The sequence below is a fragment of the Mustela nivalis genome, assembly GCF_964662115.1.
Source record: "Mustela nivalis genome assembly, chromosome: 6".
Taxonomy (NCBI): domain Eukaryota; kingdom Metazoa; phylum Chordata; class Mammalia; order Carnivora; family Mustelidae; genus Mustela; species Mustela nivalis.
The window spans coordinates 28,749,683-28,771,702 of record NC_139025.1 but is presented as its reverse complement, the minus strand read 5'-3'; the positions used below and the strand labels follow the sequence as shown (position 1 = coordinate 28,771,702).

Sequence of the window (22,020 nt, the reverse complement as noted above, 5' to 3'; positions counted from 1 at the left end):
TAATTTATCTTTTCTCCCCCAAACCGGATCCATAGCACGTGAAGTAGGTGCACTTTCATTAATGATTAAAACAAAGTAGCCTGTATGGTTTCCCCTTTGCCACATTCTAATACTATGCCAAAGTGTCTCCAGCTCTCCTTGTTTAACTTTTGGTTGCTTCCTATCCCCTGGTCGGTAGGCTCATGTCAATTCTAAAAAAGAGAGCGTAGTTTAACTTTTCCAAATCCTTATGTTCTCCCTTCCTGGGTGCTCTTCCTGCTTCTCCCCACCAGCTAAAAATTCTTAAAGACTCTTGTGCCTTCTTAGTGAAGCTCTCAACACTCAAAGTGACATGGGTACTCAGTAGACACCTATATTTTTGTCACCGCAGTGGACACAGGTGTGTATAGCTTTTAAATCAGGGACTGAAATTGAGACCCTCTGTGGATTCTTGGTAACAATTCCAAATCCTCCCTAGGTGCCCGATTGTTATGTGCGGTCCTTACCTTATACCTAATGTGCAGTGGGCACACAGGTCTTCTCCTTACCCCCAATCACTTTAGGTGTCTCTGCCCTGTGTGCTTTTGTCCTCAGGCTTGTATCTTTTTCTGTTTTGGAAATAAATATGTGTTAGCATCTTGTGCATTGCAGACACTGGGAATATGTGAAAATAAATGAGACAAACACTGCCCTGCCATCCAGGAGCTTATAGTCCAGTTGGGGAGATGGATAGTTAGTATCCAAGATGGTTAATCCTGAAAGATGACTGCAAGCATTGTGGGAATATAGGATGCTTAATGAAGGCTGGGGAGCGGGCATGAGGCTGACTTCAGAGAAAGTGATAGCCAGTATGAGACCTAAAGGATAGAAATAGGCAGGCAAAGAAAGAGTGTGTGTCTCACGCAGAGTGTTTCTGGAGAAGTCGGAGTCTATTGCTTTGCCCACCAGCTTGGATCCCTTAGGACTCGGAGGCCCAGCTTGGATCTAACCTGAGCACCTTTGACTCCTGAAACCCATTGCAGTTCACACACTTGGCCCTTTTTGCCCAGCCGGACCAGATCAGACTTAACCTGAGAGAATTCCTCTGGCATCCTGTTCCACTAGCAGCTGAATATCCCAGATATTCTACACTGATTCCCATTGCACTGCCATTTAGGACAATAAGTACAGGAAGAGGAATTGAAATTACATGGATTGCACTAGCCAGTTGACTTTGAGAAAGTTACTCAACTTTTCTGTGCCTAGTCACCTCATCTGTAAAATACGGCGACTAGAGAACCTACATCACAGAGTTGTTTGGGGGATTACATGAGGGAATACACAGGAGAACACTATGCCTGGCCCCTGGTAGACACTCACTGTTCATTAATGTTTTAATGATGGTATCTAGACTATCCTAGAGAGAGAGACAGGAAAACACAAGACGTTTTGACTTCAGGAATAATTTTCCATGGCCAAATGGGTATTAATCTTGAATGGTCTACTTCTCCTCTCCAGTATGGATAATGGAGAGATGACAGTAACACAACACCTTGCCAGTCAGAGATAATTACCAAGTTAGTTTTGTTTCAAGTCTAAGATTTCATTCTGTGTTGATTTTGTTCCACAGATTCTCTAAGTTTTCATGAAATTAAATGATCTTTGCATTTCACAAAGTGTGCTTTAATTTGAAAGACAGTCATGATGTTCGCCTCAACTTTATAGTTTGGGCCTCCCAGGACCAGTCTTTCCTCCATCGTGACAGTGATAATAATAGTTGGTCAGGCAGTAGATGACAACTCTCTCTATTGATTTATTCCACAAATGCTAGCTGAGCATGTGCCATGAGCCAGGCACTAAGAAGGGTACCTTCAGGGCTACAAGAGCAAATCAGGCAGGGACAGTCTTTCATGGACTGACTGTAAGATAAGGCAGAAAATACCTACTATAGAAGCATAAAGTGGTGAGGGGATTTGATTCCAGCCAGTATGATCCAGGAGTTTAACAGCTGAGTTGCAATTTGAAAAACTCCGGGAGGAAATCTGGAGAGAGAGAAGGCACAGACCAGGAGTGGGTGAAGGAGAAGAGTAGGGGATGGAGGAAGAATAGGGAGTCAATGGCCAGGAGGGACTGGTAACAACAGTGACCACACATCCCGTGCTAACAGCCCGCCAAGCCCTCTTCCAAATGCTTTGCTCATCTTGATTCCTTTGATCCTTACAACAGCTCTGTGAAGTGGTTAGTGTCATTGCCCCCATTTTACAGATGAGGAAGCTAAAGGCCAGAGCAGCTTAGTGACTTGGCAAAGATCACATGAGCTGATAGAAATGGGCTTTGCCCCAGACAGTCTGACCCCAGGTTGGAAGCACAAAATAAGCACATCCATCATGAGAAGAAGAACCTTTATCTTTCTCTTTTATATCTCTCCTCATGTGTACCCTTGAAAGGGATTTTGAATCGTTTTATCAATCAGGTCTACTACAGTTTACAGATTCTGAAGGAATCATTTTATTTAAGGCCCCTTTCCAGTTCAATTTCAATAGAATAAAGATCTGGACAGCATATAAATTTTCACAGTCAAAAATAGAGCTATATAATCTATGGCTATAACCCTTTTCATAGACCTAAGGCTGTGGATATATGAAAACACTTCAGCTGAATTGTACACCCTTTTTATAAAATTCCCTGATTTCTGACAATTTGGTCATAAAACCTTTTGATAAAAATATCAAAAACCTCATACTGCCAAACTGTAAAATGTGACCGTGTTAATGGCCAAAAAAAAAAAAAAAAAATCTGTATTTTAGATGGTCATGACTGCTTAAATCTCATAATGGGAAACATTTATGGCTTAAATAATTGAAGTCCACATTTCTCAACCTTTTGTTAGACCTTCAGACGAATCACAAAATTGACTGGCTGGATTTTCTCCATGCTGGGGTGGTGGGGTATACACGGGACTGTCAGTCAGTGGTTTGGCCTCAGCTCCCATTTTATGGGAAACTAATTCAGGCACATTTGTTAACCTCCCTAGATCTCAGTTTCCTCTCCTCTAGCTTTAAATACCTTAATTCTCTGTTTCCATACCTTTGTTTACTTACTCTTTAAAGAAAACTATGAAAAATAGTATAGTGTCTAATGGCAAGAGATGAAGAAAAATAATTCACTCATCATTGTTCTCAAACAACATCAATTTCAGCATTATTTAACAAATCTTTATTAAACACTGACTATGTACATGATAAATATGTGTTTCGCTGCCCAGGATTACCAATAATTCCAATGTCAAATTCTCAGATTTACTTGGGATTTACCTTCTCTGTTTCCCCACTGCTTGTATCTGCCTTATTACTATAAGATCTTATACTCTTTATTTAATCTTATTTTCTTATATTCCAAATAAATAGAGCCAGACAGACACCTCTCATCTCAAAGGGATCCTTAGCATGTTGCAAATTATTACTAAATTGTGTTTTTTCAGGGTTTTTTTTTTTCTTTCGGTGTAAAGAAGCCCCATTTAAACCTACTGGGTTATGCTTCTTAGAAAGAACTGTAGCTGTCAAATGTTCACATCTAATCCAGATGGGTCAGCTGACATCCTAGTTTTAATGGTTTGCGGTGATGAATTTGTCATAGAACTGGAGCATTCTCTGGGTTATAAATTGCTCAGACTCAAATGGGATGGGAAATTTACAAGGACTACCATTAGAATAGAATGTTTTAAATTACCTCAGTTGTACTGGAGGGGAAAAAAAAACCTGATAAGAGGTGTATCAGATAATCATAAGTTCACGTGACCCAAAAAACTCGGTTCCTGGGCTATTTGTCAAATAATAAACTGGATAATGATGACGGCACCTGTACCTGTCATTTTTGAGTGCCCACTATTGCCATGATTTCATTCAGTCCTCACAATAACCTAATGAGTTGTACACCGGTATGATTCCTATTTTACAGATAAGAAAACTGAGCTTAGAGGGGTTGGATAATGTTCCCAAAGTCACACAGTTAATAAATAGCCAGCAATGTTCTCAGTTGCCTGTTGTCACCTTCTGTTCATCATATTTAAAGTGAGAATCTTTATTCTTGTCCTCAAGTCAGCTTTTTCCTTCTATTTCTGTCAGTGATACCATGATTTTCCCAGCTTCATGCTCGCAGTCATCATTGATTTTTTTTCTTTTCTGCCCTTGCTCTAAACTCATTCAGTCACCAGTCCCTTTGCTAGTGTAGTGTCTTTCTGCCATCAGCCCTCTTCCCATTATCTCCTTGCAGATGTCTGGGCCCCAGGCCTAAGTTCACATGCTAAAGGCCAGACCTTAACTCCATGTTCACTGCCGACTATCCTCTGCCCCCTCTCCTTAGAAGGTCTTCCAGCTTCCCTCCTGATGAGCTGTTACCTTTAGACACTATGTGCACGATAATGCCTTTCTGGGATGTCCCCTCCTTTGCAGCCCAGTCTCTGCATCCGGCCCTTTCCTCAGGGTGAGGTTGGGTCCCCTCCTCTGTTGCACCTGTGGCAATAGTTTCTGTGTCTCATTGTAAGGGCATGCCACCTGCCTGCACTACTGTACCGCTCTTCCTGCGTGTGACCCTGCTTTCTGTCAGTGGTGTTTGGGGATGGGGATTAGAACCCTTATGGACATCTGGAACATTGCCGTGTGCCCAGAAGTGCAGGTTTCCATGCCCCATGTGCAGGTATGAGGATAGCAATCTTTATGGTAACTGTAGTAAATCTCTCACATTGAACTCATTGAGTTATGAGCTCTCCTGTTCATCCCCCAAACCTTATTATTCAGACACCAACTGCACGGCAAAAGGACCACATGCATTCATGGGCTAGTCGATTGTTTGCAAAGATGGCCATAATGACTCCCGCCACCCCTGTAGGTACACCCCTTTGCAGAGCGCCCATCAAGAGGTGAAGTTTTTCTCCCCTGTCTGAATCTGAGCTCACCTTGTGACTTAAGTTGGCCAAAGGATGTAGCGAAAAATAGCAAATGATCAAACCTGTGGGTGATCCTGGAAGTCCCCTCCAAAGGATCCCGTCTGAAGCCATGCCTTTTGCCCCATCTGCCACTGAGTTTTTGTCCCTTTGCACACACATACATGGTTTGAGTTTCTTCTTTCATGACAGTGCATTTCAAAGTTCTCTATCTCTAAAGAAATGTCTTAAAAGTAGATAATAAATTTCAATTATTTACATGCCCTGGTACTATAATTGTGCATTGTCTCTTTATAATCTCCTAAACCTAATTCAAATCTAACACTGATTTTTTTAAAATGCTAATATTTTCACAAGACTAAGTTAAAACAAAAACAAAAACAAAAAAACCCTTGTGTTCTTGATTTGCAAATACCTGGAACTTCCCATCCCCTCTCTCCTACCCATTATATAGCAACAAGCTCTGTATTTGCCAAAGAGCAAAACAGCCTTTATTTGACAGTGTGTGTTTTAGTTCTGTGCTACTGTTGAATCCTACTCACATTTTCTTTTGTGGAAAATGACCATTTCTTCCAAGAGTATATGATTGTTTTTTTTTTTTTCCAAATGCATAGTTTTAAAAATGAAACTTCATTTCAGACAGAGTGATCTTTGGTTTTATGAAAGTGAAATATTTTTTACGGTTCTGTGGCTGTTCATCATTTTAAAACCTATTAGTTGTAACAGGTTAGCTTGAAAAATGAGGAGTTTTAAATTTAACTTAGACAAAATACCTCACGATGGATTCTGAAACGATGCCAATAAAACTGTGTTTAAGTGATTCTCGAATTTGTTTTTTAAGGGATAGCTTTCTCCTTTGAATGTGTTTTCTGGAAAACACAGTGTTTCAAATTCTGGTAGGCAGGTAGGAGCTCCAGATCCACACTAAAGCAGATGTGGTATTGTTCGTGGAGCTTCACTCCTAATGACTGACCTAATGTATTGTGTCTCTTTTTTCTGGCTGAGAGAAGGAATCCCATTTTATAAGCATTTTATTCAGTAATGATGAAGTCCCAGAACCTAAGTCAGGTTCGGTGGGGTGAGGAGGTTCGGAGCCGACGACGAAAGAAAGAATTCTTAAGACGTCGTTGGTGCAAAAGGTGATTTATTAGAGCACGGGGACAGGGCCCGTGGGCAGGCGGAGATGCGGCTGCCCCGGGTTGTGAGGGGTGGTTGGTTATATACGCAGGAGTTGGGTAGGTGAGGACAAAGGGGTGTTTAGAAGGGCTTTTGGGGCAAATAATACTATCAGGATATTGAAGGCTTAGTTGCTATCAAGTAAAGACAATTAGGAGTCTGGTGGAATGTTACATCCCTGCTATCAAACATCCTTGTTAATGAGATTTAGGTTTAGAAGAAATTTAACTTTATTTACCTTTCCTTCTACCTCTGCCTCCTTAGGTTTTATGGAGGGGAGGGTGACATTTGACTTGAAAAACTGAGTTCTGTGTCCTTGGAGATTGGGCTATTGATAAGGTAACTTCTTTGTTGTAATCTCAAAGAAATTTGCAAACCAAGGGAGACTCCTGTCTTGCAGGATTGTGATCTCAGCAGGTTAACTATTTATCACTTTATGGCAGTCAGGGGTGCCTGAGGAATGCTACACCTGTGGAGGGGAGCGGATGAAGAAAAAGGGGGGGGGGGTTGCAAGGCGCCAGCTCTTGCTTTGTCCTCAGCCAGCCTCCTGCTCCCTCATCATTCCCCCCTGAACAATTTTGACCCTTAAATCTTTAAGGTGGTTGAAGGTGGGAGGTCTCATCTTCTGTAACTTCTTCGTGCTGAATAGGGGCGTAGAGCTGTCCCTACCTGCTCGGGTCAATATTGATCAGGGTAGGAACGTATAAGGGAGTTACGAAAAGTGGAGGCAGCTGAATCCAGCGCTGACAGTGAAGAGGCGTCCTCGCGCGCGACAAGGATCGTCTGTCGTGGTGTAGTCATTGTAGCAATGGAGTCTCGGCACCAAGTAGAGAAACATGGAATAAAGCAACATATTAAGGTTAATAAGGCGATAAGAATGAGAAGCCCGAAAAGGAGATTTGGCCATAGCCCTCCTTCAAACCAGGAACTTAACCATTCACTGAGAGAGAGAGGGGGATCCTGTAGGGCCTTAATCTGGGTGTGCATATCTTTTATTAGTCCTGTGACATTTTTGCGATAGTCTGGAATGTACACGCAACATTCTGTCTTGATAATTGCACATGTGCCACCCTGTGCTGCTGTCAGGACATCTAAGGCCATCCTATTCTGTAGGACTGCCTGGCGTATTTGTGACACTTCAGTATTAAGTAGGGAGATGCTGTTCAGTGAGTCATTGAGCGCCTTTGTAGTATATTTATCAAGGGCTTCTATATGCCACATGACATCTTCTAGTCCCGCAGAAGGAACAAAGATGGATGCTAAGTGATCATACCATTTAAAAACAGATCGTGTCCATCTTTGTTTCAAGTTGGGGAGATTAGCTGGAGTTGTAATGGTTTTAGTAATGCGCCCATGAATCCAGGCAAATCCTAAAGTACAGCGACCTATCCACCCTGGAGGGAGCCAGGGCCACAGATTGGTTCCACATATCCAGTGGGTTCCATTTGGAGCTGGCCATCTGATGCCAGGTCGCCTTGCCCAGTCAGTAGCAAACCAGTCAGAAGCCTGGAGTACTATTACTTGGGAACACATTTCTAGTGGTAGCCATCCCAGATATCGTGCGTTCTTTGCCCAAGTATCACTGGTATGATTTCTTTTGTTCCCGGCATAAAACTGCCTTTTAACTGAGCTGTCCAATCGTGGGTGTGAACCACAAATATGTATCCCGGATCTGATATATGCCATCTTCAGTATAGCGATAAGGAGGGTTTTATAACTTAGGCTCATATTTGATTGGGGAGTTATGGCTTGATAGCAATCCCCTTTCCTTCCAAATAGCTCCATGGGCATGTAGTACCAGGAAAGCATATTTGGAGTCAGTATAAATGTTAATTCTTAGACTTTGGCAATTGCAAAGTGCTAGTGAGCACTATGGCACACCTAGCTTTTCTTATTCTTTCTATGAAAACTACTGTCATCAGAAAACCAACTGTCAGTCGTATTTTTAACAGGGGCATCTTAAATCTGGACAAATAGAGTAAGCAAGATCAATAACCTTTGAACATTTTTGCTCTATAGAGAAAGAAGTACAGTGGTCAGGTTCAGGCATACAGGTAACTAGGTTTAAAGTTTGACAAGTTTTAAGTATTATTTCTGGCATATCTGTTAGTGTAGCCCAGTATTTAATAAGTCGGCCTCCATCATTCATTGGTGGCCTTTGGCTTCTAAGACAAATCTGGACCTGATGTGACATCATTATAGTCAACGACTGTCCCATAGTGAGCTTTGAGGCTCTTTTATAAGGGCTGTTCTATGCTTAGCTAAAGCATCTATTTGCAATTGCATCTCAACAGAGGTGGCCTCTAGGATAAATATGACAAAGGGGTGAAACCAATAAGAAGACCTTTGAGTGGTCCAGCCTTAACAATATCCTGATTACAGAGGATCACTGGCAAGTGAGAAAACTTGTCAAGAGATAAGGGGAGTCCCCCATGCATCATACAATCCACTCATAAAGAAAGTGGGGTCATCCATTATCTCCACAAGTCCATAGTTAATCCTATGGAGTGCGGTATGCTGGCTTTTAGGCAATTTCATTATCCCAGCCACACATAAGGTGTTAGTTAAGTTATACAATTGCAGGGGATCAATCCCATTTTCCAGTTGTTTAATCATGTGCAGTGGGGTCTGCTAATATCCCCACAAAATAATAAGATCGACTAAAGAAGCTATTGTGCAACTTCTCTGAAGTTTACCTCAAATTGTTTAGCTTAGGTAAACAACATTTAAAGACAATCAAATCTAGAATTTAACATCCATAAAGGCGTGTTACTAAAACATAATTTTTCTCTCTAAAATAACCCTCATTTCCAGAGATAGCCAAATCAGGACTAATTCACTTGTGAAACAAGTCCAGTTTTAACAAACTTGGCCTAATTATTTACATAAGCTCAGCAAGAACAGTGAGTGTGATCAATAGATATTTTAGAATCTGCTTTGCTGGGACTTTGTATAAGGAACCTCTAGGTTGAACTTTTAGTAGCCTCTCCGGGCCAGAAGCCAAGCCCTGTACTTGCCATCAGGCTTGCCTGCAATACCTTTGGGTGAATTCCTCTTCCTGAGACTGCACCTACCAAGGAGTGACATTCTTTACTCACCTGGTGGGGCTGCTGGGAACTCTGTAAGCAAGGTATCAGGCCAACAGTCCCAACAGGCTTTATGGCTCCAGGTTTCATAAAGTCAACCTTAGTTCCTTTAAACTGTCTGGTCATATCTGAGTCTTTTCAAATATGACATCCCAGTCAAAGCCTTGGTAAAATAACCAGTTTCCAATTCTTTCCTGTTACAAGGAGAACAGATTCTTATTGAACTTATGCAAATGACTGATTGCCATGGAAGAAAGAATACTTACTAAGACCTTTTGGTTTCAGAGGGTTCAGATAGAGAGAAAAGCTTGAATGCTTTGAGCACTTTTACAAATGAGCACTTTTACATCTCTATAAGTTACAGATAACTAGGAGGGAGTATCCCTAGTCTGGAAGAGCAAACATTAGAGAGAACCAGCAATGTTTAAAGTAAGACAAAACATTAAGAGACACAACACTATAATCTTTTAGTTCATTTAGTCCCATGTTACTAATTCTGGTGAAATTCTTACCCATTTCAGTTTTAGGATTTTCAAGCATATCAAATATCTGTATTTGTCCTGAAAGTCCTTCATAGGAATCTCCTTGAAGATAAAACTCATTTTACCAGAGAATTAAAACAATTATAAATGACAAAAACTCAGAATGAATATGGTTAGAGCTAAAGAGACACGGGAGTTTACAATTTAGCTGCAAGGAAATCAGGTTATTTCTGTGATACATAACATTTCCATAATTACAGTATCAAGCGGTGATCTCTCAAAACGTTAAAACTTTAGGAAGTGCGTAGAATCTCTAGAATAGTTATAGCATTTTCCCAAATGTAACCCAAGGTTTATCATTGGTTCAGTAGTACTTCATGAGCAACTTCACATACCAAGGAAAAGCCTGAGTTAAAGAGATTTACGATTTAAATCTTGTCAACATTTGCTAAAATCTTAGAAAGTTTTAAAGCACATGCCTAAATATAATTAGGGATGTTAAACACCTGATAAAACTGAACATAGAAACTCGTTTTTCTGGGCAGGCAAAGAGAAAACCATTTACATTTTCTTAACAGCAGATCAATTGATCTAAGAAATCATTGTCCTTTTGAACAGAGAATTTCAGTCTTGTACCAATGTACCTTTAAAAGCCATTCATTTCAATCTTAATCCATTCTTGACCATCGCTGAAATTCCTTTTCTGAAGATTTCCCTTCACAAACCATCTACAACTTTCCTTTGCATTCAGGTTTTGTCCCAAGTCATTTCCTTCCAAACAACCATCTAATTTAGGACAAAATTACCTTCCTTTACCTTCAACAAAATGTATTCCCATTCCTTAAATCTTTCTTACATATCTCCTACTTTCCTACATACAGTTTCCCTTTATTTCCATCAGTCTTAGTTACACTAAGCAGAACTTTGTATTCTTAGAAACACCTTTAGTTATTAACCAATTGTGAACTGCTACAACAGAATTCTTCAGGTGGCAAATTTATGAATCAGTTAAGTGGAAAACAAGTTTACCAGCAGACTTAAATACTCTTAGTTTCTTTGCAGTAAGAGGTCAAAAAGCACAAACCTACGTCCAGAAATTAACGACTTAGCATTTTATCCTATTTGGTTAAGACCTAGATGTCCGCAATTTAATTCCATTTGTCATCCAAGCAAAACTTTAAAACTTTCAGGTTACCAAAGACTTTGAAAGCTACTTCAGCAATTACCCATTAGAACTTTGAGATAGACAATTAACCATCAGTTTAGTCATTTCTTCGCTAACAAATTTTAACAAGTAACATAAGCTTATTTGACCTTTAGTAAACTTCGATAGAATAAAGCTTCACATTTACTGCTGTTAAATTCAAAGATGCATCTATCTTAATTAAACCAACAAACTTAACTTAGTTTCAATAGCGATTTACGTTCCACCTGGGCCCACTCCAATTTGAATGTTTACCTGAGACATGCGTGGGAAGATCTGGAGTGGGGGTGTTCTTCTTGCTCCTTGAGAGTGAAGAGAGAAGGAGCCGTGGTGCATGATCTAGAGGCTAGTCATGCAGGCTGCACGCACCTTGGTGCAGAAACAGAAGGGGAAAACAGAGGAAACAAAGTGCTGCCAGGAGGCAGAGAAGGGATTCCCGGTTTTAGAGCTCATAAGCCCCAACAGAGGAGCAGACGTCATACTTTCCCACCAGCAAGGGGGGAGGGGTTAGGCAGTCCAAGTCAGGCCAGAGAACACAGGGAAACTTCCCCGAAACAAAGAGAGTTTCGGCAGCTGCTTGGGAATATTCCTTATGGTCTCTGTCTCGAGTTAGACCAACCCCAGTTGGCTCCAGTTATAGCTATTAACACGGGAAGTGAGTGAGGGAGAAGCCCCCACATCTATTAGGAGAAACAGAAAGAAATAAAGCCAGAGTCCCCTTTGCTAGGGATGGCCCAGCAACCTGGGTTTACTAGAAGAAGGCTTATTTACGTAATTTCCATCCAATATGTCAGGAGAAAGTTTACTAGCTGACTCATTTGGGCAAACACATTCCGCAAAAGCCCCTTAGTCCAGGGTCCTGGTGCAGAGCAATAAAGGCCTAGGTATGAGCAGTGAAGGTGTCCTAGGTCCATTTGCCCTCTTTCCTGCAGAGATCTAACTGATAGATCCCACTGAGGCCATGTAGTGTTACAGGAGCTCAGTCCTTTCCTAAGTTTTGCAATCCAAATTATTTCCAGTGGGTTAAAAGGCACCCCAAGGTAGAGTCCTTGGGAACTGAAGAAGCCTACTGAGGCCATGCTTCCAGAAAAGTAATGAAGGTCCATTACCAAATCCCCCCTGACTCCTGGGTAGCGTCCCACGCAGGATATGTCAGAGGTTCCTGTGTCAAAAGCGACCGGAGGCGTCCCTCAACAAAAATCGCTATTGATCACCGTTTTGCCTTCCCTGGGAAGGCATTCCTGCCGTTAAAGGCCCTGGAAGGGGTGCCGGCGTCCCTCCGCTTCCCCATCGCATCCTAGGCTGCCAATGGGTGCCTGGTGAATGGACTAAAACGCTTGTGCCATGCTATCATATATTCTGAAGATTGCATACTGTTTTGCCATATTAACCCATGGAAGTACTAGAAAAGTTTGGCAAGGGGAAATTACCCAATTTCATAGCTTTAGGTGGTTCGCAGAAGACACTGACGAGAAACAGTAAAGATTGAAATCCATCATGGTCTATGCGACATTCCAACACATGTGGTCCTTACAGCCAACTTCCCTAGGAAACGGTCCCCGGTTGCGTTTTAATTCAATCGGGTACTGGTTTCGGCCGGCTCCCAGTGGAGGTCTCGCGGCCAGAAGTGGCTAGACCGGGCATGTGGAGGGGATCACATTAGATCAGTCAGGAGGAAACCTCACACGGGAGTCTTAAGATTGGCAGCCGTCCTGGTGACTTAGGTGGCTGTCCCGTGCCCAAGAGAGACAACTTTCTATAAGAACAGGAATAGAGTGAGGCCATCAAGTTTCTGGGTCTTATTGCCATTCCGGCCAGGGTACTAGCTTACAGCCAAAAGGCAGGCGCTCTCCTCCCCGTGGAGTAGCCACGGGCTAGAGGATTACAGCCTGAGCAATTGACATGCAAGTGTTCCAATAAGACCATACTCCTTGAAAAAGCCCTGGAATGAGTGTAAAGGAAAAGGAGAGAAAGTACTCACCAATTTTGCACCGAAGCTCAGAGTCCAAATATAAAGACTCACAAATCTCCTGGCTGGCTCGCCAAAAATGATGAAGTCCCAGAACCTAAGTCAGGTTCGGTGGGGTGAGGAGGTTCGGAGCCGACGACGAAAGAAAGAATTCTTAAGACGTCGTTGGTGCAAAAGGTGATTTATTAGAGCACGGGGACAGGGCCCGTGGGCAGGCGGAGATGCGGCTGCCCCGGGTTGTGAGGGGTGGTTGGTTATATACGCAGGAGTTGGGTAGGTGAGGACAAAGGGGTGTTTAGAAGGGCTTTTGGGGCAAATAATACTATCAGGATATTGAAGGCTTAGTTGCTATCAAGTAAAGACAATTAGGAGTCTGGTGGAATGTTACATCCCTGCTATCAAACATCCTTGTTAATGAGATTTAGGTTTAGAAGAAATTTAACTTTATTTACCTTTCCTTCTACCTCTGCCTCCTTAGGTTTTATGGAGGGGAGGGTGACATTTGACTTGAAAAACTGAGTTCTGTGTCCTTGGAGATTGGGCTATTGATAAGGTAACTTCTTTGTTGTAATCTCAAAGAAATTTGCAAACCAAGGGAGACTCCTGTCTTGCAGGATTGTGATCTCAGCAGGTTAACTATTTATCACTTTATGGCAGTCAGGGGTGCCTGAGGAATGCTACACCTGTGGAGGGGAGCGGATGAAGAAAAAGGGGGGGGGGTTGCAAGGCGCCAGCTCTTGCTTTGTCCTCAGCCAGCCTCCTGCTCCCTCATCAGTAATATGTTCATATTGCCTCTTGCCTCATACTATTTCTCAGACTACAAGAATACCTGTGACATATTGAGATAGCTCATATCATTGCTAGAAAAGTACAAGGTAATTTGTATGGAAAATATGTAATGTAATAGCTTTAGTCACAGAATATAATTAAATTAGTGCCTAGTGTAAAAATAGTGAAAGGATTTATTTTTAGTTTCTAATAGATCAGATGAATGTGATTAAAATATGTAAATCAAATAACAGCATTCATTTCCATGCTCTTCTCTGTGGCACAAGCTCTCCCTGTTATATATTGTAAGGAGTCCGTTTTCTTCTCCCCTCCCCCCTTTTTCAGTAAACCCAGTATTCAAGACAGTGAGTTTGATGAAATAGGGAATGCATTTGCTACATGCTTCGAAGCCTTTGAACGGAGAGGTTTTAAATTGAGTAGGCATATATTCATTCCTCCCTTCAGTAAGTGGTTATTTCGTACCTACTCTGTACCTAGGCACTTTCGGGGTGCTTGGGGGTAGAGCGATGAGTAAAGCAAACAAGGTCCCTGCTCTCGAGGAATTCACAGTTTAGCTGTAAGAAGACAGACAACCAAGTAAAAAGTTAACTCCAGACAGGGATAACATGCTGTAAGGAAGTTAAAGCACTGCAAGAGGGAATGCGTGATGTGCACTCTCGTGGATACCCCTCCATAGTATGTTATATCATTGTGTTACTGTATTTTATCTATCATAGCGTATTCTGTACTTTATTATATTTCATATCATGTTGTGTATATTATACTCATATTAATTATTTTTGTAACCTTCTGTAAGATTGTAAACCTTGGAAGCAGAGAGATAGAAGGATAAAAAAAGATGTTAAGAGTCCTCAAGACGTGTAGGTTTTCTGAGCATTCCCAGTATACAAAGAAAGTCAAGCTAGTGGACTCTAGTATCCTTTTTTGGTATCCCTGCCGTCTTCCCACATTTGTTTCCAATTATCAGTAAAGTTCAGTTGAACAGATACCCTGAGTCCGTGCTGAGTCCGAGACATATTTACATTAATACACACGTCTTTCATTTACTTTCCCTGTTGCATACTATTCTGTTGGGTCTTGAGGAGGTACAACAAACTGGGCACAAGAAACTGATGAGTCCACTGAGCTATTACAGATGAATGTGGCAGCAAATGGGTAGACTTGGACTGGAAAGCAACTTTCCTGGATGGTATCTTACCACTTCAATCCGTGGTCAGCTACCTTTTCTAACATCTTATTTATCCTTAGGTTACAAATCATAAAGTGATATGAAGGACCAAATATCTAATCTGAATGTCAGTCATTTGTAATGTGAACGTAGTCTTCATCTGTTCCTCCTCATTGGAGACACAAGACGTGAACAAATGATCTTGAGACCTACACGTGCATGCCTCAGTGCCAAAAGGATGAATCACTCGAATAGCTTTCTTCTTGAGGAAGGGACTTGTGAAAAATGAACAATCTAATAAAATACATGAAAGCTTAAAAGGTATAGACACTTTTAAATGAAACAACACAGATTTGAGGACTCTGTTCTATCCCGGTTATGATTCAGGGTGTCTGATTTAGACTTGGGAATCAGGAAACAATATAGACCATCTCCTTTCTGTGTGTCTTCAGACCATATTAGTCATAATATCCTGACAAAATTTCCACTGAACTAAACTTTCTAGTGATTTATAAGGCATTGAAATGCATTGCTGAGAATACTTATTATTGAGCCTTCCTTCAGAGATAATTAATAAAAACATTTTGTTATTAGAAGGCAGAGGTTGAGGTTTCATTCTGGCAAAAGTAAGTTCTTGAAGCCTTTCCATGGTTTGCTGCTAGTAATTCCACTCCTTAGATTCCTGCTCGGCTTTACTCTTTCTAACCTCCCTAATTCTGTGGCTTAATAGATTTTACTACTGATTAGAATAAAACTGTAGAAGCCAGTGCTACATCAAGTGCTACATTTAGTGTCTATCTCCAGGCATGGTCAGTGCCTCTTCCCACTGCCTTTGTTCCAGGGATTCTGGAAAAGAGTTGACAGGGCCTCACTGTGACAGGGCAGAACTTTTTCAGATCTGCTGCTTCTTCTCTTGGAGATGTACATGTGGTGCGTCAGTGTGTATTATATACATGTAAAATAATTGAGGCAGAAAAATAGTGCGTATACATTCCAGGTTAAGAAACAAATCATTCCATTCCAAACATGACTGAAGCCCCGTGGGTAGCCCTGCTTACTTGCCTTTTCCTTCCTCTGCCCCAGAAATAATCACTATCCTAAATCTTTAAAATCATTCATGTGTGCCTTTATTTTTTTTTTTAAGATTTTATTTATTTATTTGGCATACAGAGATCACAAGTAGGCAGAGAGGCAGGCAGAGAGAGAGGAAGAAGCAGGGTCCCTGCTGAGCAGGGAGCCTGATGTGGGGCTCGATCCCAACACCCTGGCATCATGACCTGAGCAGAAGGCAGAGGCTTTAACCCCTGAGCCACCCAGGTGCCCCCATGTGTCCCTTTATATTTTATGATGCAGGTCTGTGTATTTGAATTAGTATATAGTACTGTGTTATTTTTAAGCCTTACATAAATGAAGATCTCTTTTTCTCTAATCATTATATTTTTGAGACATATTTACATTAATACACACATCTTTCATTTACTTTCCCTGTTGCATACTATTCTGTTGGGGCTTGAAGAGGTACAATAACTTAGCACATTTTTTCACCATCTAGAATAAATTGAGAAATAGATACATGTATTACAGAATAGTAGATTAAAATGTCAGCTCGATTTGTGAAATAGCTCTGTTGGAGGGATGGGCGTGCTAGATTGCAGCCAGGATTAAATAGATTTCCCTTCCAGTCGTAGGTACCGTACATGGAGGCCTGCCCCTGTGGCTCTGGGGAGCAGAGCATTGCTTTGGAGTAATTTACTGGGGTAATATTCCCCCCAAAAGAGGTTCCTCTGCATGGAAATATAGATAGAATCTCTGCAGACTTATCAAATTCTTTCCATTATAGAATTTAATGCTTAATGTTTAAATCATAATGCCTAAATTATAATTTTTTGCCTCAGTGTAGTTACGTGGAAAGACTATACCAAAGAACACCTCTGATCTACCAAAAATCAAATTCATAGACCACTTGGAAACTGTCGGTGCATACATCCCTTTTCCATTTTAGCTAATCTGATGCTAATGCTGTATGAATGCTTTATTCTCTCCTCAGAGCTTGTGGACATTGTTGTCATTCATCCAAAGGCACTTGAATACTAAATTACATATCATTTACTTATATAAAGAAATTGCATCATGATTTTGTTAATTCTTGATAAGAATAGTTTCTTACAGGATTCTGGACTTTCATCAAAGAAAAGATCCTTCAAAGTTGGTATAGTCTCTTATTTTATACATGAGGTTAAATTACCCACTCAAGGTCACACATCCAAGCAGGCATAGATCAAGGTCTGGCAGCCCTAGCACATTGCGCTCCCCATTGCAATGGTGTCTCAGTCCGTTCAGGCTGTTTTGGTAGAAGACTATGTAGGGGGTGCTTAAGCAACAGACATTTATTTCTCACGGTTTTGGAGGCTGGGAAGTCTAAGATCTAGGTGCCAACAGATCTGGTGTCTGATAAGAATTTGCTTCCTGGTTCATAGACAGCCATCTTCTCGATGTGTCCTCATGGGGTGAAAGAGGCAAAGGAGTTATCCTGGGTCCCTTCTGAGGGCACTGATCCCAGAATGAAGGTTCCACCCTCACAACCTAACCACCTCCCAGGAGCCCCACCTTTGAATACTGTCACTTTGGGAGGTTAGGTTTCTTTTTTTCTTTTTCTTTTCTTTTTTTTTTTTTAAGTTCTTTTGATTTATTTGTCAAAGAGAGGGCAAGTGAGCGTGCACAAGCAGGAGGAATGACAGGCAGAAGCAGAGGGAGAAGCAGGCTTCCTGCTGAGCAAGGAACCCAATGTGGGACTCCATCCCAGGACCTTGGGATCATGACCTGAGCCAAAGGCAGACACTCAACCGACTGAGCCACCCAGGTACCCCTGGAGGTTAGGTTTCAATATATGAATTTTGGGAAGACATAAAACATTCAGTCTATACAAATAGATTGTAGAATTATAGCTTTATTCTCTGTTTTTATAATGCTGATGTTTGTTTTTACGGCTAGATTTCCTTGACTGGTAAGTTTCAGTGCATTTTGCTTTTTGTTGCTGACATCTTTTTTGTTTCTTAACACTGCAGGAAGTGTTTATCATACCTCCTTAAATTAGTTTTATGAAAGCAATGTATATTCTTTTCCTTCCTTATTTTCAACTGGTGTTTACTTGTTAGCCTTTCCAGCAGGTTGTATAAGTAAGTTAAATGTTATGATAAATTATTCCAAAATGGTATATTAGCAGTTTGCATACATTAAAACTATGGTGTAATAGTTTGAATCAGATTGTAACAATCTGTAAATCTGTAGATGTATGTAGTTAATTTTTTTATATAATTTTTCCATGCATAGTTATCTTTGATTTGTTAGTGTGTTTAATAATACAATGAGTACATTCAATCTAAGATTTGAAATACTACCACTAACTCATGTATACTCATGTAGTCCTCCATTCTGTCTTCCTGCTTTCCTACCATTAAGAACTGCTATTCAGGATTAAGTGTTTGTTATTCCTTTGCTTAAACACACACACATGCGTATGTAAATACAGATGTACATACATGTACACACCCTTATGTATTTCCTTAACATTTAATCTCTCTCATTTTAAAACTATATATAAAAAGAGTGTTAAGATGTATATAGTTCTTTGATGACTTGCATTTTTCACTTAGTAATGTGTTTATAATATTTGTCCCTGTTTTGCATATAATTAGAATTCATTTTAAATGTGTATAACATTTCATTGTATGAATTTACCAGAATCCATTTTCCTATTGATGGGCATTTTGTTTTTTTGCTATAACTAATAATACTGTACAGACAGTCATGTATCATAACTCCTAGGTGATTCTCTCAGGAGTAGAATCCCTGGGTTATAAAGCATGCAAATGTTTACTTTGATAGTACCAACATTTTAAAATGCCAGATGATATCTCTGAATCATTTGTATTAATTTGCATGCCCATGGGTGTATGAGAGAGTCTGGTGATCTGCATCTTCTCCAACACTTGGTATTATTAGACTTCCGAATCTTTTCCTGTGGAGTGGGTATAGTTCCTCATTGTAGGCTTGATTTACATTCCCTGATTAATCATGAATCATATATTACATATCTTCATGTTTATTGGTCTCTTCTGTGACATATCTGCTCATGGTTTGTATCCATTTTCTGTTGTATTTTCTATTGATTTGACCGTGTTCTTCGTAGATGTTCTCAGTACAAATATTTTGTCATTTTAACAGGTATCTTCTCCCAGTTTGTGGCTTGTCTTTTCACTGTCCTCAGATATCTTTTGAAATATAAATAAATTTAATTTTATTGAATTTATGAATCTTTTTTGTAGTGGAGTGATTATGTTTCATTTAAGAAACTCATTTCAGGGTTAGAAAGGTACCCATATTTTCTTCATAAAATTTAAAGTTTTGCCCTTGAAAATTAAGTTCTTAATTCTTTTAGAGTTGATTTTTGAGCAGTGCATAGTGTGTAGGAACTTCTCCCATATGGATAACTACTATTTTCTGCCCTGTTTTTTTTTTTTTTTTTTTTAACTGTGTCCTCTCTTCTCTACAGCTCTGCCATGCTTCCCTGTTCCTACCTTTTGTATTCTGTTCCATTGGTCACCCTGAGCCAATTCCACAATGTCTTCATAAAATCTTAATATCCATATGGGAATTCTCCCTCTTCACTTTTCTTCTTTAGCTGTATATTGGTTATATCCAGTTCTTTGCTTTTCCATATAAGTGGATCAAGTCCTGCATCAGGCTCTGTGCTCAGTGGGGAGTCTGCTTCTCCTCCTGCCTGCTGCTCCTCCTGCTTGTGCCCATTCTCTCTCTCCCTCTGACAAATAAGGAAATAAAATCTTGTAAAAAATGGTTTTTAAATTACTTATAATAACACTTAAATAGAAATGTAATTGATTTTTGTATATTGATCTAATATCTAGCAACCTTATTAAATTCATAGTTTTCTATGGATATTTTAATGAAGATAATACTATCAGTGGAAGATAGTAACTACTTCCTTTCTTCCTTTCCAGTTCTTATGTCTTTAATTTCTTCTCATTGACGTATGTACTAAAACTGGTACTTGAAGTGGTGACAGTGTCTTATTTCCAAACTCAGGGGGAAAGACTTCAGCCTCTTATCACTTAACTTTATCATAACTATAAGATTTTATAATTAGACCCTGTGTCCAATTAAAGAAGTTCCCACCTAGTCTACTACATTGGAGTTTTTTGTTGTTGTTTTATCAAGAATGAGCATTAAATTGTATTACATGCTTTTTCTGTATCTATTTAGATAAAGATAATTGGTTTTTATTTTTAATGTGGTGAGTGACATGTGTATTTTAGTATAAACCCTTTTTGGTCATGCCTGTTACCTTTTATATACAATTGCATTCAGTTCGCTAATATTTTACTTAAGATGTGTGTGTGTACACACTATGTTGAAATTCTGTACCCACTCAAGGTATGCTTAGATTCAAGGTGCCAGTCTAGATGAGGGTCGGTCAACATCCATAACCCTGTGGACATGGGTTATCATTTTTCCTTTCACTCTTCTCTTGCTACTTTGCTCAGGGCAACTTTCATGCAGCTCTTTGGGTATCAGCCTAATGTGGGGAAGTTATTCTGTGAGATAATCCTTGGTGGGTAAGCCCCGAGTCTTCACTCCTGATCTCTTCTCCTCTGAAGCCACCAAACCAAAGCTGAAGTACAGATATGGACCCTTATCCTCAGGAAAAAAGTGGTTTGGGGATGCCAAATTTCCAATAACCACTTCAGGTTTGAGCTATCCCAAGAATATGGCCTGACCCCACCATCTTTGTAACTCAGTGCCTTTAAGGTAGTTTTGTTTTAGTTCTTTTTTTTTTTTTTTAAGATTTTTATTTATTTATTTGACAGACAGAGATCACAAGTAGGCAGAGAGGCAGGCAGAGAGAGAGAGGGGGAAGCAGGCTCCCCGCTTGGCAGAGAGCCCAATGCGGGCCTTGATCCCAGGACCCTGAGATCATGACCTGAGCCGAAGGCAAAGGCTTTAATCCACTGAGCCACCCAGGCGCCGAGTTTTGTTTTAGTTCTTAAGCAACATTTTTGGTTTTTTTCAGTGGGGGAATTGATTGGACTATCCAAAAACAGAAAGTCACATGAATTATTAAGTACTTTTTCTCTCAAACTTTTTATTCTAAATTCTCATTTCCAGATATTGATTTATTGGGCAGAGCATTGGATTTACCAAGTGTTGGAAAAGACTAAGCTTATTTGTTAAGAGATGTAGAAAATATGTGAAATTAATGATATGTTTCTAAGTTTGGGGATTCATTTCAGTTGTGCTCTATCTTCTGTTGCTATCTGAAGGATATGCCAAGGTTTTCGGACCACTATTGTTCTTCTGTTGAATATCATTTAGAAGGTGTAAGCTAAATATTTATTTTCATCTGATGTCAAGGTATATTGTCCAGAAATAGTGGTATAATTTAATGAATATGCCACTGAATCTCAACTTTTTTATTTCATCTATTATTTATGAGAAGAAACAATGTTTCCTGTTTTCATCAAGGTATTATATCTAAAAATAACTTTTCTTGAACTTCAAGATTTATTAAAATGCATTTTTACTATACCTATATCTGGTATAAAATAATTTAACTATGTTTGAGTGTTGATAGATCTCTAAGGAAGGCCCCCACCAGGTTTGATGATTCACTGGAAGGACTATGCATGTAATTTACTTACGGCTACAGTTTGTTGCAGAGAAAGGTTATGAAGCAAAATTAGCAGAGGGAAAGGCACATGGGGTGTAGTCCAGAAGAAACTAGGTGCAAGTTTCTGAGAGTCCCCTCTCAAGTCACACAGGACATGCTTAATTCTTCCAACAGCAAGTTGTGGCAACCTGGGAAACTCATTCAAGACTCAGCACCCAGGATTTTTATTGTGGGAGGGTTATGTAGACAGTCTCTACCTGGCATGTACCAAAATTCCAGACTCCCAGAAGGAAAGCATGTGGGGTTCAACATAAACCATATTGTTGCACAAGCAGTTTTAGGCACAGCAATCCGTTCATGTATGAGTTAATGGCGGTGAGAAATTTCTGAAAATCTGTTTCCAGATGCCAACCAAGGACCATCCTCATAAGCAGGATAGCAATCAGGTATGCTGTGTTAGCTCTTTTCTGTGGCTGGAATTATAGCTAAAGCTTTTAAAAAGCACTTGCTAGGTAGCAAGCACTGTTTTTTTTTTTTTTTTTTAAGATTTTATTTATTTAT

At 40.1% G+C, this 22,020-nt stretch overlaps 1 protein-coding gene across 22 annotated transcripts in view; it reads left to right on the top strand.

The window, feature by feature from the left end:
- Nucleotides 1-22,020, top strand: part of EFCAB11 (EF-hand calcium binding domain 11) — a 287,845-nt gene that overhangs the window by 39,896 nt on the left and 225,929 nt on the right. The window contains exon 6 of one of the 22 annotated variants that reach the window (XM_082733914.1): nt 21,864-21,905. The exons of the other annotated variants lie outside the window; for them this stretch is intronic. Coding sequence (XP_082590040.1) covers nt 21,864-21,905 — 42 coding nt within the window. The remainder of the gene's footprint in view (nt 1-21,863; nt 21,906-22,020) is intronic. 22 annotated transcript variants of the gene reach the window in all.